At 39.4% G+C, this 20,643-nt stretch overlaps 1 protein-coding gene across 2 annotated transcripts in view; it reads left to right on the plus strand.

The window, feature by feature from the left end:
- Positions 1–2,294: 2,294 nt before the first annotated feature.
- LOC128652821 (phospholipase A1 member A) overlaps positions 2,295–20,643 on the plus strand; it is a 190,215-nt gene continuing 171,866 nt past the window's right edge. Inside the window, exon 1 of one of the 2 annotated variants that reach the window (XM_053705779.1) lies at positions 2,295–2,550. In XM_053705779.1, coding sequence (XP_053561754.1) covers positions 2,478–2,550 — 73 coding nt within the window. In that variant the 5' untranslated portion in view covers positions 2,295–2,477. The remainder of the gene's footprint in view (positions 2,551–20,643) is intronic. The other variant, XM_053705778.1, reaches the window with a different exon arrangement.

Here is a 20,643-nt window from a genome sequence, read left to right on the forward strand (position 1 = left end):
CCTTCCCATACATACATACATACATACATACACTTTATCCTTTACCTTCCCATACATACATACACTTTATCCTTTACCTTCCCATACATACATACATACATACACTTTATCCTTTACCTTCCCATACATACATACACTTTATCCTTTAACTTCCCATACATACACTTTATCATTTACATTCCCATACATAAATACATACATACATACATACATACACTTTATCCTTTAACTTCCCATACATACATACACTTTATCATTTACATTGCCATACATACATACATACATACATACACTTTATCATTTACATTGCCATACATACATACATACATACATACATACATACATACATACATACATACATACATAAACTTTATCCTTTAACTTCCCATACATACATATACTTTATCCTTTAACTTCCCATACATACATACATACATACATACATAAACTTTATCCTTTACCTTCCCATACATACATACACTTTATCCTTTAACTTCCCATACATACATACACTTTATCCTTTAGCTTCCCATACATACATACATACACTTTATCCTTTACCTTCCAATACATACATACACTTTATCCTTTACCTTCCCATACATACATACATACACTTTATCCTTTACCTTTCAATACATACATATATACATACACTTTATCCTTTACCTTTCCATACATACATATATACATACACTTTATCCTTTACCTTCCAATACATACATATATACATACACTTTATCCTTTACCTTCCCATACATACATACATACATACACTTTATCCTTTACCTTCCCATACATACATACATACATACACTTTATCCTTTACCTTCCCATACATACATACATACACTTTATCCTTTACCTTCCCATACATACATACATACACTTTATCCTTTACCTTCCCATACATACATACATACACTTTATCCTTTACCTTCCCATACATACATACATACATACATACACTTTATCCTTTACCTTCCCATACATACATACATACACTTTATCCTTTACCTTCCCATACATACATACATACATACATACATACATACACTTTATCCTTTACCTTCCCATACATACATACATACACTTTATCCTTTACCTTCCCATACATACATACATACACTTTATCCTTTACCTTCCCATACATACATACATACATACATACATACATACACTTTATCCTTTACCTTCCCATACATACATACATACATACATACACTTTATCCTTTACCTTCCCATACATACATACATACACTTTATCCTTTACCTTCCCATACATACATACATACACTTTATCCTTTACCTTCCCATACATACATACATACACTTTATCCTTTACCTTCCCATACATACATACATACACTTTATCCTTTACCTTCCCATACATACATACATACATACATACATACACTTTATCCTTTACCTTCCCATACATACATACATACACTTTATCCTTTACCTTTCCATACATACACTTTATTATTTACCTTCCCATACATACAAAGATAAAGTGATATTTCCAATAACACACCTGCAAAACTCTTAACAAACGACACAAAGGGCTAAATTACTAGTGGAGTGCTAATTAACGCGTTCGCTAGAGTGCTAACTGTGCTAGCAGTAAACAGTTTGCATGCGTCGGGTTGTGCTGGCATTACAAGTTGAAAGTAAAAGTTATTGTTCCAGTTTTAATTTGACGTGTGCAAAAAGCTGAAATTACAATATTGCTTTTACAATAAACTATTCGCCCATAGAAGTCAATGGAGAAATACTTTAATAACCCCTAAACTGCCACATAGCCCACCGCAAAGTCTCCACTACACTATTAACCCCTAAATGACCAGCCCCAACGCAAAGTTAAACCACTACACAATTAATCCCTAAACCACCAGCCCCCCAACGCAAAGTAAACCACTACACTATTAACCTCTAAACCGCCCAAAGTAATTTGAACTATAAGGAAATACATGTTTGTGTACAAATTCTACCACTGCACTAGTATTTTTTTTTCTATTACAATGTCACAGACATGAAATTAAATGTTTGCTATTACCCTTCTAATGTCACACCATGTAAAGCTATCTTATCATGACTCAGACAGAGCATATGTGTGTAGCCTTGCAGAGTCTTGTTCATCTTGTTGCTGGGAACTTGTTTCTCTACAAATGTAACATTAATAAGCAGACGGTTGTCACTTCCCCGGAATAGTTGGGAGGAGTTAAGTTCAGAGAAATACTCACAGGCTAGACAATAATTAATTATACAAACTAACTGCTGGGGACAAGAGAGCAGATAAACATCAGCCCTGCTTGTGTAAATATTAGTGTGAGAGACGTTTGCCCCCCTGGTCTGTGCAGTGCTGAGATGAGAGAATAAATCACTCCAGACCTGTGGGATATAAGGATTTCTTAGCTTTCTTCTCCTATAGCAAAGCAAAGGGTTAAATAGACCACATAGATAATCTGAGTATCATGGCTGGAGATCTGAAGGGGAGATGGGAGCTGCTCGTGGGTATCATGCTGACACTGTATACCCCCTATGCAGGTGAGTTACAACCAACAAACAAAAAGTTAATTTAAAGGGACACTAAACTCAATATTTGTTTAACAATAAAATGTCTATTTTTACAGCTGTAGAAAAAAAACTTTGAAGTGCATTTTGCCTGCTTTTCCTGTAATTTAAATTGTAGCATTTCCACTGTCCACAGAAAGGATGAAGTGCACTCTGTGGAATTCAGAACCCTGTGCCTTCTACATTCTGCACAGTGACTGCTTGATACATGTAGGGCTCATTTCTATATGCCCCTATATTAAAATAAGATAAACAGTGCTCAAGAGGCTTTTTATTGGGTGTGTCCCTTGACTGTAAAACAATTAAAATGTTGCTAACAAAATAATAGTTTTAATTGTTTTTCAAAATATATTGTTTATGCATTTCCAATTTGGACTGTACCCAAATTATTTCTACCTTCATCATACAAAGTCTATCATATAAAGTCTATACAGTTGTCCTTGTCACTCTCTGTGACAGCTCCATGACTCACTGTGGCCCCTATGTTGCCCTCTTGTGTTATAATTAGAAACACAATGTAGAGTTTTGCTAGTTTAAAAAATGGATAAAGTTCTTATCTGCTGTTGACAGCTTGTGCGGAAACCATAACGTGTTGCTACACCACACAGAAGTAATTTCTATGGAAAAAATGACCAATCACACAGAGAATTTGTCCCTTTTGCAGCTGACAGCTTCATAGCCCAGTGTTCTAGTGTGAAACGCTAGGGTTTTCCATTGGAACAAATAAAGGGGACTTTTAGTCATGAAGTATAAAATATTTCCTGCTGAAAGTTCTTTTTATTTGTTTCAAGCGTTTGCCACACTGAGTTGCTCAGGCTGCCCACGGCAGAACGCTGTTTTGCTGAGAGGTGACGTTTCCACCTCTTAGCCAATAGCCGTGCAGGAAATCTGGTTTGGCGCCTGCTGGAACGCATGGCTATTTGCTAAGAGGTGGAAACGTCACCTCTGAGCAAAACAGCGTTCTGCCTTGGGCTGCCTGAGCATCTCAGTGCGGCGAACGCTTCAAACAAATAAAGGAACTTTCAGCATGAAGTATTTTATTTCACAAACGCTAGAATTGACAATCACTTTAGTGAAGTAACAGATAGAGGCGCCTGTATATATTCTTTATATGTTGGATTGTTGGGTTATCATCTAATTATTACGTAAAGGGACCAGTGTGATCTGGACACAGACTCTATAGAGTGTGTTGCACTATCTGACAGTGTGACTTGACAGCTCTGCTGCATCAGCAGTTAAATGACCCAGAGAGGTTTCAGATATCCGCAGGGGAATCAGGAGAGCTTGCTGGGTTGTCTGAGGACATCATCTGCCTGATCATTTTGTCACTATCCCTAATACTGTTCTGCCTTTAAAGGGACAGTATACACCAATTGTCATATAACTGCATGTGATGGGAACTACTATAAAGAGGAATATGCACAGGTAGTGATATAAAAATCCAGAATAAGACTGTTTAAAAACTTACTTAGAAGCTCTCAGTTTAGCGCTGTTGATGAGGTTAGGCTGGGACACCCACTGAAAGGGGCTGGGAAAGCAGGAAGAGCAGAAACTCCCCTCCCCTTCCCTGCATATAAAAAGATAGATTACACAGAGCGGCAGGAATCTGTAGACTTCAGTCTACATCTAAAACTTTGGGGCCTAGTTAGGAGTCTGAAAATCTACACAATCACCTAGATTACGAGTTTTGCGCTAAACAGGGTGCTAAACTAACACCAAAAAAGTTGTGTTATTTCCCCCTCCATAGCGCTGCCATTACGAGTTACTGAAAAGTCTCCTTGTGCGTGCGATATGGTGGCGTTAAGCTCCATACTGCACAAAATCCAAGAGCTGCTTTGACGTGCTTGTGCACGCTTTCCCCCATAGACATCAATAGGGAGAGAGTGTAAGAAAAAAACTAACACCTGTGGTTGCGTAATGATAATTCTCTGTAACGCAACCCCATTGATGTCTATAGGGGATAAAAAAGTTACGTTTAAACCTAACACCCTAACATAAACCCCAAATCTAAACACCCCTAATCTGCTGCCCCCGACATCGCCTACACCTAAAAAAAGTTATTAACTCCTAATCTGCCGCTGCCGACATTGCCAACACTAATAAAAATTATTAACCCCTATTCCGCTGCTCCCTTACATCACTGCCACTATAATAAATATATTAACCCCTATTCTGCTGCTCCCCGACATCACTGCCACTATAATAAAGTTATTAACCCCTATTCTACTGCTCCCCGACATCACTGCCACTATAATAAAGATATTAACCCCTATTCTACTGCTCCCCGACATCACTGCCACTATAATAAAGTTATTAACCCCTATTCTACTGCTCCCTGACATCACTGCCACTATAATAAAGATATTAACCCCTATTCTACTGCTCCCCGACATCACTGCCACTATAATAAAGTTATTAACCCCTATTCTACTGCTCCCTGACATCACTGCCACTATAATAAAGTTAAAGTTATTAACCCCTATTCTACTGCTCCCTGACATCACTGCCACTATAATAAAGATATTAACCCCTATTCTACTGCTCCCCGACATCACTGCCACTATAATAAAGTTATTAACCCCTATTCTACTGCTCCCCGACATCACTGCCACTATAATAAAGATATTAACCCTTAAACCTCCGGCCTCCCACATCTCAGCCACTAAATAAACCTATTAACCTCTAAATCACCGGCCCCTTACATTGCAAAACACTAAATTAAATTATTAACCCCTAAACCTAACACCCCCCTAACTTTAAATTAAAATTACAATATAACTATATTTAAATAAATAAAAACTTACCTGTGAAATAAAAATAAACCTAACCTTTAAACTACAATTTAACCTAACCTTACTATTCTAATAAAATAAAAAAATACTACCAAATAAAAAATCTTAAATTACAAAAAATAATAAACACTAAGCTTACAAAAAATAATAAACGAAATTACCAAAAATAAAAACAATTAAACCTAATAGCCCTATAAAAATAAAAAAGCCCCCCAAAATAAAAACACCCCCTAGCCTACAATAAACTACCAATAGCCCTTAAAAGGGCCCTTTGTAGGGCATTGGCCTAACTTAAAGGGACTTAATACTCATATGCTAAATCACTTGAAACTGATGCAGTATAACTGTAAAAAGCTGATAGGAAAATATCACCTGAGCATCCCTATGTAAAAAAGGAAGATATTTTACCTCACAATTTCATCAGCTCAGCAGAGTAAGTTCTGTGTAAAAAGTTATACTCAGCTGCTCCCAGCTGCAGGTAAAAAAATAAAAAAAAATGAAGAAATGAACAGCAGCCAATCAGCATCAGCAGTGCTGAGGTCATGAACTCTTACTGTGATCTCATGAGATTTGACTTAACTGTCATGAGATTTCATAGTAACCTTCCTTTACCTGATTGGTGAAATAATATGAGAGTGCACGAAGCTCATCCTTTCAGTTGTCCCGGGACAGACATACTAATTTGCTGCTTAGAAATCCTTTACAATGGGAGGTGGCTACTGAGGAACTTTTGAGGTAAAATATTTTTCTTTTTACATAGAGATGTTCAGGTGATATTTTCTAATCAGCTTTTTACAGCTATACTGCATCACTTTCAAGTGTTTAAACATTTGGGTATTATGGCCCTTTAAACAGCTCTTTTACCTGGAAAAAAAATACAAAGTCCCCCCAACAGTAATACCCACCAGGGTAAAATTATTGCGGTATAGCTATACCGACACAAATCGCAATAGCTGCCTTACTGCCATTACGCTGAAATTGCCATTTTTTCAGCGTTAAAAGGCGTAACGAAAAACTCGTAATCTACCTTATTGTTATTAAAAAATCAGCAAAGATATACATTGTTACAAAAACACTCCCAGATGGGCTATATAAATAGATCATCTACAAAACATTTACGCAAAGAAAAATCTGGTGCTTTAAATCATTTGTTTGTTAGGTTACACTTAGGGGTCAATTTATCAAACTCTGTATGGAAACATAAGTTATTAAGCAGCGGTCTAACGATCGGCCGTGAATCTGCAGGGCGCAGCATTACACCAGCAGTTCACAAGAATTGCTGGTGCAATGATAAATGCAGAGAGTGTATGCTGTTGGCATTTATCGATGTGCGGCGGACATGATACGCTACATTGTATCATGTCCGCTAGCACATTAATAAATTTACCCCTTAAAGGGACATGAAACCCACATTTTTTCTTTCATGATTTAGAAATAGCATGCAATTTATACAACTTTCTAATTTACTTTTATTATCTAATTTGCTTCCTTCTCTAGATATTCTTTGCTGAAAAGCATATCTAGATAGGCTCGTAAGCTGCTGATTGGTGGCTGCACATAGATGTCTCGTGTGATTGGCTAACCCATGTGCATTGCTATTTCTTCAACAAATAATATCTAAAGAATGAAGCAAATTAAATAATAGAAGTACATTTGAATGTTGTTTAAAATTGTATTCTCTATCAGAATATTGAAAGAAAATGTGAAAGAATGTGGGTTTAATGTCCCTTTAAAGTGAATGTCAACTTTCATGATAAAAAACTATTAAAAACAGAGGCACTTTCATTCATGAAAGTTTACATTGCATTGGATTTTACAAATACTTACCGTCTTCTCCTGAAACGTTGAATCGCCAATCCCCCCGCCTGTTTCTTCCTGCTGTACTAACACAGCAATGACGAGACCGGCTTCCTCCAATCACGGCGTGGCCTCACTAGATGAACGCTCCTGGGGGGGAAGCTGTGATTGAAGAGAGCCGATTTCGCCATTGCTGACGAAGTACAGAGGAGCTGCAGGCATGGGACCGGCGATCCGGTGTTTCAGGAGAAGGTAAGTATTTATAAAATAAACTGCAATGTAAACTTTCATGAATGAAAGTGCCCCTGTTTTTAAAAAAAAAAAATTAAGATCTGGCCTGATATTTGTATCTGAGAACTGTTTCTTAAAGGGACAGTATGTTGTAAAATGTCCTCACTTTTAATGTGTTCTATTTACCTGCTGCAGTGCATTAAATTGTTTACAAATAAATCCTTTACCTTTATTTTGACATTTGAAATAGCTGCTTTAACTGTTGAGGTGCAAGAGAGGAGCCCAGCCCATTTGAAATTGTGTCGCTGCAGTAGCTTTGAATACAACAAACTCTTTAAACAAGCAATGTTTCATAGCATAACAAGCTATCACTTATTTATACAGTATATTGTATACATATAGCATAGAGCAGATGATTGTTGTGCATTTATGCACGCAGGGCCGCCATCAGGGGGTGACAGGGGTGACTCCTGTCAGGGGCCCAATGGGCCAGGGGGGCCCCATGAGGCAAGAGCTACAAAAAAAAAAATTTTTTTTTTTTTTTACATTTTGGCAGCCACCAGTGGGTACTACAGCAGAGTGCTAACTGAGCATGGAAAATGTTATTACAAGGAGTAAAGTATTAGCATTTGAGAGGATTTCTGAGTGTGCACTAAACCACTATGCACAGTGTGAGACAGACTTGGCACTTTGTTTGTACAGTGTGTGCCTGAGTCAGACGGCAGATCACTTTCATTTACAGAGGAGGTAGGACTTACTTAGCAAATGTTTTTTATTTCTTTGTGCAATTTCGGATTGTAACTTCAGTGTGGTAGTAGTTGTATGGTGGGGCCAGGGGTCCATAAAAACATTTTTTTTAGCAGCAGTGTATTTATGATTTTTTTGACAATGCTGTAAAAATTCTATATTTAAAACCATGCAGAAATGTTTCCTCCTCAATACACAAATGGTATGTGCTATTTTGTTACATACCAACAAGCCTAAATCCTGCATTTAACCAGATCTAATGGTATGAGTACCACATCTTATGGTTCCACTAAGACCATATAGAGTACAGCATTTTCAAAATCAATAAGTACAGCTGACAGATGGGAACATTTGTACACTATATTTGAAGTTGTGCTCTTGGTTGGGGAAAATGGGGAAAAAAAACAAACAAACACATGTCAACCTTTTAAAAGTACTTTTCTTCATCTAGCCATCTACCCAGATCATTAATGTACAATTTTGAATTCACAGAATTATTTTTGTTTACAAGTTTACAAATAAGATTCTTTAAAAAGTGATCTCTTAATTTCTGCAATTTTTTTTATCATGCATGTCACACACTGTTGATTTAGGGGATGCAAGGTGCATAAATGTTTCCTCCTGTGAGTGTTTCTGTGGGTGTCTGTGTTTATGTCTTTGTGCTTTGGTTTATGTCTCTATGAGTGTGTATGTATTTTTTTTCTGTGGGTCTCTCTGTGAGGGTGGGTGTGTATGTCTTTGTGCATTTTCTGTGGATGTCTGTGAGGGTGTGTGCATATGTCTTTGAGCTTTTTCTATGGGTGTCTCTGCGAGGGTGTGTGTATGTTTGCCTTTGTGTATTTTCTCTGGATGCCTCTGTGAGGGTGGGTGTATATGTCTGTTTTCTGCGGATGTCTCTGTGAGGGTATGTGTGTATGTATGTATGTATGTATGTATGTATGTCTGTGTTTTCTGTGGATGTCTCTGTGAGGGTGTGTGTTTTCTGTGGGTGTCTCTGTGAGGGTGTGTGTATGTCTTTGTGTGTTTTCTGTGGATGTCTCAGTGAGGGTGTGTGTATGTATGTCTTTCTGTGTTTTATGTGGTTGTCTCTCTGTGTGTGTATGTCTTTGTCTGTATGTCTTTGTGCATTTTCTGAGGCTGTCTCTGTCAGTGTTTCCTTGGATGTATGTGCAAGTTTGAGTTTGTGTGTGTGTGTCCATTGTCTGTTCCTTTTTAGTACATTTTGACCTTACTACTGATTATTCACATCTTTCTACAGACTTTGAGACCTTTACGGAAGTCACCAATCCACCATTTAACCTTTAAATTATTGTTTAGGCAGTTCAGGGCCCTTCCTTTCAGCCACTGCATGCTGTTGTCATCATTTAGTTGGCATCTTCCTTTACAAAAAGATAATCAGAACTCCATATTTTGTTTTCTAAATCTCCTTTTTTTTACAGAACTGTAGTCTACCTCATTACTTGTCAGGTCAATGTAATCAAGTGCTGAGTGTCTGTGTCTGAGTGCGTTTGTGTGTTCCTTTACGTGTCTGCTAGAGTGTCTATATGTGAATCCTTATGTGTGAGTGTGTGTTTCAGTGTATGAGTGTGTCTGTGTGTGTATATGTTTGTATGTTACTACCTTTACAACATTTCCAAGTTTAAATAGACACTTTAGAAAAAAGTGCATATACGTTTTAGTCACTTGGTCAAAAATTGTACATGTCAAAGGGGGGGGGGGCCTGATCAATGGTTAAGTCAGGGGCCCCAAAATTTCTAGTGGCGGCCCTGTATGCACGTGTGTACATGTATATAATATATATATATTATTTCCTTAAAGGAATAGTATAATACCAAAGTAAAATGCTCTGATTTGTTAGAACATGTAACTTTTTTGCATTAGTGTAACAATCTAACATTTTAGAATCATGAGCCATTGTCATTGTTTAAAAAGATAGATAACACCTTCACTATCCATTCCCCAGCTTTCCACAACCAATATTGTTATATTAATATATTATATATTTACAATTGGTTTTAAGTAAGGATTAAGCTGTAGCACACTAACATAACCCACAACCACACTGGGTTATGAAGCAATATCCTCAAGCATATAGAGTTTTGTACTTAGAAAAATAGTAAAGTTCATGACCCAACAACCACTCGTACCCACTGAACGGATAACGACCCTGTTCAAATCCCTTAAAGGGACATACACACATATTTCTATGGTTGTCATTAATAGCGCACATTTCAAAAGATTAACAGCACAGGTAAAGATCTTGTGTGATAATTGGGTGGTGTGGTGAAGATTTCAAGTTTTAGGGATATTAACAGCAGAAAAAGTTTGGGATTTTGTCGCTGGATAAACACAATTCCGGCCAAAGTTCAAATGTGTTATCTACTGAAAACAAGCGCAGGATTGTGGTCAAACTCCGTGTGTTTAATTACATTTTGCAGCACCTGAGCAGGGGACACATGTGCTTGTTGTCCCTTATTAGCTCACTGTCCATCTCCAGCTGAAATGTGTTGCAGAACAGGAGCAGATCTTAGCCTATTTCTGGGCCACATACCGCTTTGTTAAATAGATTTCATGCACCTAAATCTAATCATGGGTGCAGCCATATTGGAAATCGGTAGGAGAGTTGCTGCACATGTGCGAACAGGTCAACAATCGGAAATAGTGAAAGATAGTTTTCAACATGGCGGCATCCATGACTAGAGGGAGGCAGGGAATATTCTCAAATCTATGCTTAAAAATGTATTTAGTGTTCAATGTCCCTTTAAGGACCAATCCCTATTTTCTGTTGAATCAATAGAATGCACATGCCCCATTTTTCTCAAGGGGATTACTGGGATACTCCATCCCCCAATATCTTTTTTAGAATTATATTATATTATATATATATATTATAGGCACCCTACAACCCAATTTTATCCATGACGTAAAGACAATGGAAACCATTAAAAGGAGGACTACTAAATGGTACAAAATCTTGGAAATAAAACTTACAAGGAAATACTAGGTGACCTTATTACATATAGTTCAGTGCAGGAGAGGTGACACAGCTGTATTTCCTCACCTGCACCCCCAGCCCCTTGTATCTGGCCAGCCTCATCTGTGTGACCCACCAGGAAATCTCCTGGTGCCTTTGTAGGCCAAGACAGCCTTGATCTTATGACAACTCATTTTTTTTTGTTGATTTCAAAGAAATTCTAATCAATAGAAAGAGCTGCTTATGGAATTAGATAAAACATACTAGTAATAGAACGTGACAGAAAAGCCAAATCTAGAAATAGAATAGGCCTCTAACTGGTGCTTGCATTATTATTATGTGACATCGTGTGGTACCAGAAGAACTACAAGATACTGATCCCTTACAGATAAAACAGAGAGAGAGAGGAGCACAATTGTTCTTCAGCGGCACCACACACAAGTTAAATATATCCTCAGGAACACCACACACAAGCTTAATATATCCTCAGGGGCACCACACACAAGTTAAATATATCCTCAGGAACACCACACACAAGCTTAATATATCCTCAGGAACACCACACACAAGCTTAATATATCCTCAGGGGCACCACACACAAGCTTAATATATCCTCAGGGGCACCACACACAAGCTTAATATATCCTCAGGAACACCACACACAAGCTTAATATATCCTCAGGAGCACCACACACAAGCTTAATATATCCTCAGGGGCACCACACACAAGCTTAATATATCCTCAGGGGCACCACACACAAGCTTAATATATCCTCAGGAACACCACACACAAGCTTAATATATCCTCAGGGGCACCACACACAAGCTTAATATATCCTCAGTAACACCACACACAAGCTTAATATATCCTCAGGGGCACCACACACAAGCTTAATATATCCTCAGGAACACCACACACAAGCTTAATATATCCTCAGGGACACCACACACAAGCGTAATATATCCTCAGGGGCACCACACACAAGCGTAATATATCCTCAGGGGCACCACACACAAGCTTAATATATCCTCAGGAACACCACACACAAGCTTAATATATCCTCAGGGACACCACACACAAGCTTAATATATCCTCAGTAACATCACACACAAGCTTAATATATCCTCAGGAACACCACACACAAGCTTAATATATCCTCAGGGGCACCACACACAAGCTTAATATATCCTCAGGAACACCACACACAAGCTTAATATATCCTCAGGAACACCACACACAAGCTTAATATATCCTCAGGGGCACCACACACAAGCTTAATATATCCTCAGGGGCACCACACACAAGCTTAATATATCCTCAGGGGCACCACACACAAGCTTAATATATCCTCAGTAACACCACACACAAGCTTAATATATCCTCAGTAACACCACACACAAGCTTAATATATCCTCAGTAACACCACACACAAGCTTAATATATCCTCAGGAACACCACACACAAGCTTAATATATCCTCAGGGGCACCACACACAAGCTTAATATATCCTCAGGGACACCACACACAAGCTTAATATATCCTCAGTAACACCACACACAAGCTTAATATATCCTCAGGGGCACCACACACAAGCTTAATATATCCTCAGGGGCACCACACACAAGCTTAATATATCCTCAGGAACACCACACACAAGCTTAATATATCCTCAGTAACATCACACACAAGCTTAATATATCCTCAGGAACACCACACACAAGCTTAATATATCCTCAGGAACACCACACACAAGCTTAATATATCCTCAGGAACACCACACACAAGCTTAATATATCCTCAGGAACACCACACACAAGCTTAATATATCCTCAGGAACACCACACACAAGCTTAATATATCCTCAGGGACACCACACACAAGCTTAATATATCCTCAGTAACATCACACACAAGCTTAATATATCCTCAGGAACACCACACACAAGCTTAATATATCCTCAGGAACATCACACACAAGCTTAATATATCCTCAGTAACATCACACACAAGCTTAATATATCCTCAAGAATACCACACACAAACTTAATATATCCTCAGTAACACCACACACAAGCTTAATATATCCTCAGGAACACCACACACAAGCTTAATATATCCTCAGTAACACCACACACAAGCTTAATATATCCTCAGGAACACCACACACAAGCTTAATATATCCTCAGTAACACCACACACAAGCTTAATATATCCTCAGGGGCACCACACACAAGCTTAATATATCCTCAGGAACACCACACACAAGCTTAATATATCCTCAGGAACACCACACACAAGCTTAATATATCCTCAGGAACACCACACACAAGCTTAATATATCCTCAGGAACACCACACACAAGCTTAATATATCCTCAGGAACACCACACACAAGCTTAATATATCCTCAGGAACACCACACACAAGCTTAATATATCCTCAGGGACACCACACACAAGCTTAATATATACTCAGTAACATCACACACAAGCTTAATATATCCTCAGGAACACCACACACAAGCTTAATATATCCTCAGGAACATCACACACAAGCTTAATATATCCTCAGTAACATCACACACAAGCTTAATATATCCTCAGGAACACCACACACAAACTTAATATATCCTCAGTAACACCACACACAAGCTTAATATATCCTCAGGGGCACCACACACAAGCTTAATATATCCTCAGGAACACCACACACAAGCTTAATATATCCTCAGGAACACCACACACAAGCTTAATATATCCTCAGGAACACCACACACAAGCTTAATATATCCTCAGTAACACCACACACAAGCTTAATATATCCTCAGTAACACCACACACAAGCTTAATATATCCTCAGGAACACCACACACAAGCTTAATATATCCTCAGTAACACCACACACAAGCTTAATATATCCTCAGGGGCACCACACACAAGCTTAATATATCCTCAGGAATACCACACACAAGCTTAATATATCCTCAGGAACACCACACACAAGCTTAATATATCCTCAGTAACACCACACACAAGCTTAATATATCCTCAGGGGCACCACACACAAGCTTAATATATCCTCAGGAATACCACACACAAGCTTAATATATCCTCAGGAACACCACACACAAGCTTAATATATCCTCAGGAACACCACACACAAGCTTAATATATCCTCAGGAACACCACACACAAGCTTAATATATCCTCAGGGGCACCACACACAAGTTAAATATATCCTCAGTAACACCACACACAAGCTTAATATATCCTCAGGGACACCACACACAAGCTTAATATATCCTCAGGGGCACCACACACAAGTTAAATATATCCTCAGGGGCACCACACACAAGCTTAATATATCCTCAGGAACACCACACAGAAGCTTAATATATCCTCAGGGACACCACACACAAGCTTAATATATCCTCAGGGACACCACACACAAGCTTAATATATCCTCAGGGGCACCACACACAAGCTTAATATATCCTCAGGAACACCACACACAAGCTTAATATATCCTCAGTAACACCACACACAAGCTTAATATATCCTCAGTAACACCACACACAAGCTTAATATATCCTCAGGGGCACAACACACAAGCTTAATATATCCTCAGGGGCACAACACACAAGCTTAATATATCCTCAGGGGCACCACACACAAGCTTAATATATCCTCAGGAACACCACACACAAGCTTAATATATCCTCAGGGGCACCACACACAAGCTTAATATATCCTCAGGGGCACCACACACAAGCTTAATATATCCTCAGGGGCACCACACACAAGCTTAATATATCCTCAGGGGCACCACACACAAGCTTAATATATCCTCAGGAACACCACACACAAGCTTAATATATCCTCAAGAACACCACACACAAGCTTAATATATCCTCAGGGGCACCACACACAAGCTTAATATATCCTCAGGGGCACAACACACAAGCTTAATATATCCTCAGGAACACCACACACAAGCTTAATATATCCTCAGGAACACCACACACAAGCTTAATATATCCTCAGGGGCACCACACACAAGCTTAATATATCCTCAGGAACACCACACACAAGCTTAATATATCCTCAGGGGCACAACACACAAGCTTAATATATCCTCAGGGGCACCACACACAAGCTTAATATATCCTCAGGGGCACCACACACAAGCTTAATATATCCTCAGGAACACCACACACAAGCTAAATATATCCTCAGGGGCACCACACACAAGCTTAATATATCCTCAGGGGCACCACACACAAGCTTAATATATCCTCAGGAACACCACACACAAGCTAAATATATCCTCAGGGGCACCACACACACAAGCTTAATATATCCTCAGGGACACCACACACAAGCTTAATATATCCTCAGGAACACCACACACAAGCTTAATATATCCTCAGGGGCACCACACACAAGCTTAATATATCCTCAGGAACACCACACACAAGCTTAATATATCCTCAGTAACACCACACACAAGCTTAATATATCCTCAGTAACACCACACACAAACTTAATATATCCTCAGTAACACCACACACAAACTTAATATATCCTCAGGGGCACCACACACAAGCTTAATATATCCTCAGGAACACCACACACACAAGCTTAATATATCCTTAAGGGCACCACACACAAGCTTAATATATCCTCAGGGGCACCACACACAAGCTTAATATATCCTCAGGGGCACCACACACAAGCTTAATATATCCTCAGGGGCACCACACACAAGCTTAATATATCCTCAGTAACACTACACACAAGCTTAATATATCCTCAGGGGAACCACACACAAGCTTAATATATCCTCAGGAACACCACACACAAGCTTAATATATCCTCAGGGGCACCACACACAAGCTTAATATATCCTCAGGAACACCACACACAAGCTTAATATATCCTCAGTAACACCACACACAAGCGTAATATATCCTCAGGGGCACCACACACAAGCTTAATATATCCTCATGAGCACCATACACAAGCTTAATATATCCTCAGGGGCACTACACACAAGCTTAATATATCCTCAGGAACACTACACACAAGCTTAATATATCCTCAGGAGCACCACACACAAGCTTAATATATCCTCAGGGGCACCACACACAAGCTTAATATATCCTATGGGGCACCACACACAAGCTTAATATATCCTCAGGGGCACCAAACACAAGCTTAATATATCCTCAGGGGCACCACACACAAGCTTAATATATCCTCAGGGACACTACACACAAGCTTAATATATCCTCAGTAACACCACACACAAGCTTAATATATCCTCAGGAACACCACACACAAGCTTAATATATCCTCAGGAACACCACAAACAAGCTTAATATATCCTCAGTAACACCACACACTAGCTTAATATATCCTCAGGAACACCACACACAAGCTTAATATATCCTCAGGAACACCACACACAAGCTTAATATATCCTCAGGAACACCACACACAAGCTTAATATATCCTCAGGGGCACCACACACAAGCTTAATATATCCTATGGGGCACCACACACAAGCTTAATATATCCTCAGGAACACCACACACAAGCTTAATATATCCTCAGGAACACCACACACAAGCTTAATATATCCTCAGGGGCACCACACACAAGCTTAATATATCCTCAGGAACACCACACACAAGCTTAATATATCCTCATGGGCACCACACACAAGCTTAATATATCCTCAGGAACACTACACACAAGCTTAATATATCCTCAGGAACACTACACACAAGCTTAATATATCCTCAGGGGCACCACACACAAGCTTAATATATCCTCAGGAACACCACACACAAGCTTAATATATCCTCAGGGGCACCACACACAAGCTTAATATATCCTCAGGAACACCAGACACAAGCTTAATATATCCTCATGGGCACCACACACAAGCTTAATATATCCTCAGGGACACCACACACAAGCTAAATATATCCTCAGGGACACCACACACAAGCTTAATATATCCTCAGGAACACCACACACAAGCTTAATATATCCTCAGGAACACCACACACAAGCTTAATATATCCTCAGGAACACTACACACAAGCTTAATATATCCTCAGGAACACTACACACAAGCTTAATATATCCTCAGGAACACCACACACACAAGCTTAATATATCCTCAGGGGCACCACACACAAGCTTAATATATCCTCAGGAACACCACACACACAAGCTTAATATATCCTCAGGAACACCACACACAAGCTTAATATATCCTCAGGGGCACCACACACAAGCTTAATATATCCTCAGGAACACCACACACACAAGCTTAATATATCCTCAGGAACACCACACACAAGCTTAATATATCCTCAGGGGCACCACACACAAGCTTAATATATCCTCAGGAACACCACACACAAGCTTAATATATCCTCAGGGGCACCACACACAAGTTTAATATATCCTCAGGAACACTACACACAAGCTTAATATATCCTCAGGAACACCACACACAAGCTTAATATATCCTCAGGAACACCACACACAAGCTTAATATATCCTCAGGGACACCACACACAAGCTTAATATTTCCCCAGGAACACCACACACAAGCTTAATATATCCTCAGGGGCACCACACACAAGCTTAATATATCCTCAGTAACACCACACACAAGCTTAATATATCCTCAGGGACACCACACACAAGCTTAATATATCCTCATGGGCACCACACACAAGCTTAATATATCCTCAGTAACACCACACACAAGCTTAATATATCCTCAGGGACACCACACACAAGCTTAATATATCCTCAGGGGCACCACACACAAGCTTAATATATCCTCAGGAACACCACACACAAGCTTAATATATCCTCAGTAACACCACACACAAGCTTAATATATCCTCAGTAACACCACACACAAGCTTAATATATCCTCAGTAACACCACACACAAACTTAATATATCCTCAGTAACACCACACACAAACTTAATATATCCTCAGGGGCACCACACACAAGCTTAATATATCCTCAGGGGCACCACACACAAGCTTAATATATCCTCAGGAACACCACACACACAAGCTTAATATATCCTCAGGAACACCACACACAAGCTTAATATATCCTTAAGGGCACCACACACAAGCTTAATATATCCTCAGGGGCACCACACACAAGCTTAATATATCCTCAGGGGCACCACACACAAGCTTAATATATCCTCAGTAACACCACACACAAGCTTAATATATCCTCAGGAACACCACACACAAGCTTAATATATCCTCAGGGGCACCACACACAAGCTTAATATATCCTCAGGAACACCACACACAAGCTTAATATATCCTCAGGAACACCACACACAAGCTTAATATATCCTCAGGAACACCACACACAAGCTTAATATATCCTCAGGGGCACTACACACAAGCTTAATATATCCTCAGGAACACTACACACAAGCTTAATATATCCTCAGGGGCACCACACACAAGCTTAATATATCCTATGGGGCACCACACATAAGCTTAATATATCCTCAGGGGCACCACACACAAGCTTAATATATCCTCAGTAACACCACACACAAGCTTAATATATCCTCAGGAACACCGCACACAAGCTTAATATATCCTCAGGGGCACCACACACAAGCTTAATATATCCTCAGGAACACCACACACAAGCTTAATATATCCTCAGGAACACCACACACAAGCTTAATATATCCTCAGGGGCACTACACACAAGCTTAATATATCCTCAGGGGCACTACACACAAGCTTAATATATCCTCAGGAACACTACACACAAGCTTAATATATCCTCAGGGGCACCACACACAAGCTTAATATATCCTCAGGAACACCACACACAAGCTTAATATATCCTCAGGAACACCACACACAAGCTTAATATATCCTCAGGGACACCACACACAAGCTTAATATATCCTCAGGGGCACTACACACAAGCTTAATATATCCTCAGGAACACTACACACAAGCTTAATATATCCTCAGTAACACCACACACAAGCTTAATATATCCTCAGGGGCACCACACACAAGCTTAATATATCCTCAGGAACACCACACACAAGCTTAATATATCCTCAGGAACACCACACACAAGCTTAATATATCCTCAGGAACACCACACACAAGCTTAATATATCCTCAGGAACACCACACACAAGCTTAATATATCCTCAGGGGCACCACACACAAGCTTAATATTTCCTCAGGAACACCACACACAAGCTTAATATATCCTCAGTAACACCACACACAAGCTTAATATATCCTCAGTAACACCACACACAAGCTTAATATATCCTCAGGAACACCACACACAAGCTTAATATATCCTCAGGAACACCACACACAAGCTTAATATATCCTCAGGGGCACCACACACAAGCTTAATATATCCTCAGGAACACCACACACAAGCTTAATATATCCTCAGGGGCACCACACACAAGCTTAATATATCCTCAGTAACACCACACACAAGCTTAATATATCCTCAGGGGCACCACACACAAGCTTAATATATCCTCAGTAACACCACACACAAGCTTAATATATCCTCAGGAACACCACACACAAGCTTAATATATCCTCAGGAACACCACACACAAGCTTAATATATCCTCAGGAACACCACACACAAGCTTAATATATCCTCAGGAACACCACACACAAGCTTAATATATCCTCAGGAACACCACACACAAGCTTAATATATCCTCAGGAACACCACACACAAGCTTAATATATCCTCAGGGGCACCACACACAAGCTTAATATATCCTCAGGAACACCACACACAAGCTTAATATATCCTCAGGGGCACCACACACAAGCTTAATATATCCTCAGGGGCACCACACACAAGCTTAATATATCCTCAGAGTCACCACACACAAGCTTAATATATCCTCAGAGTCACCACACACAAGCTTAATATATCCTCAGGAACACCACACACAAGCTTAATATATCCTCAGGGGCACCACACACAAGCTTAATATATCCTCAGTAACACCACACACAAGCTTAATATATCCTCAGTAACACCACACACAAGCTTAATATATCCTCAGGGGCACCACACACAAGCTTAATATATCCTCAGTAACACCACACACAAGCTTAATATATCCTCAGGGGCACCACACACAAGCTTAATATATCCTCAGGGGCACCACACACAAGCTTAATATATCCTCAGGAACACCACACACAAGCTTAATATATCCTCAGTAACATCACACACAAGCTTAATATATCCTCAGGAACACCACACACAAGCTTAATATATCCTCAGGAACACCACACACAAGCTTAATATATCCTCAGGAACACCACACACAAGCTTAATATATCCTCAGGAACACCACACACAAGCTTAATATATCCTCAGGAACACCACACACAAGCTTAATATATCCTCAGGGACACCACACACAAGCTTAATATATCCTCA

This window comes from Bombina bombina, chromosome 3 (assembly GCF_027579735.1).
Source record: "Bombina bombina isolate aBomBom1 chromosome 3, aBomBom1.pri, whole genome shotgun sequence".
Taxonomy (NCBI): domain Eukaryota; kingdom Metazoa; phylum Chordata; class Amphibia; order Anura; family Bombinatoridae; genus Bombina; species Bombina bombina.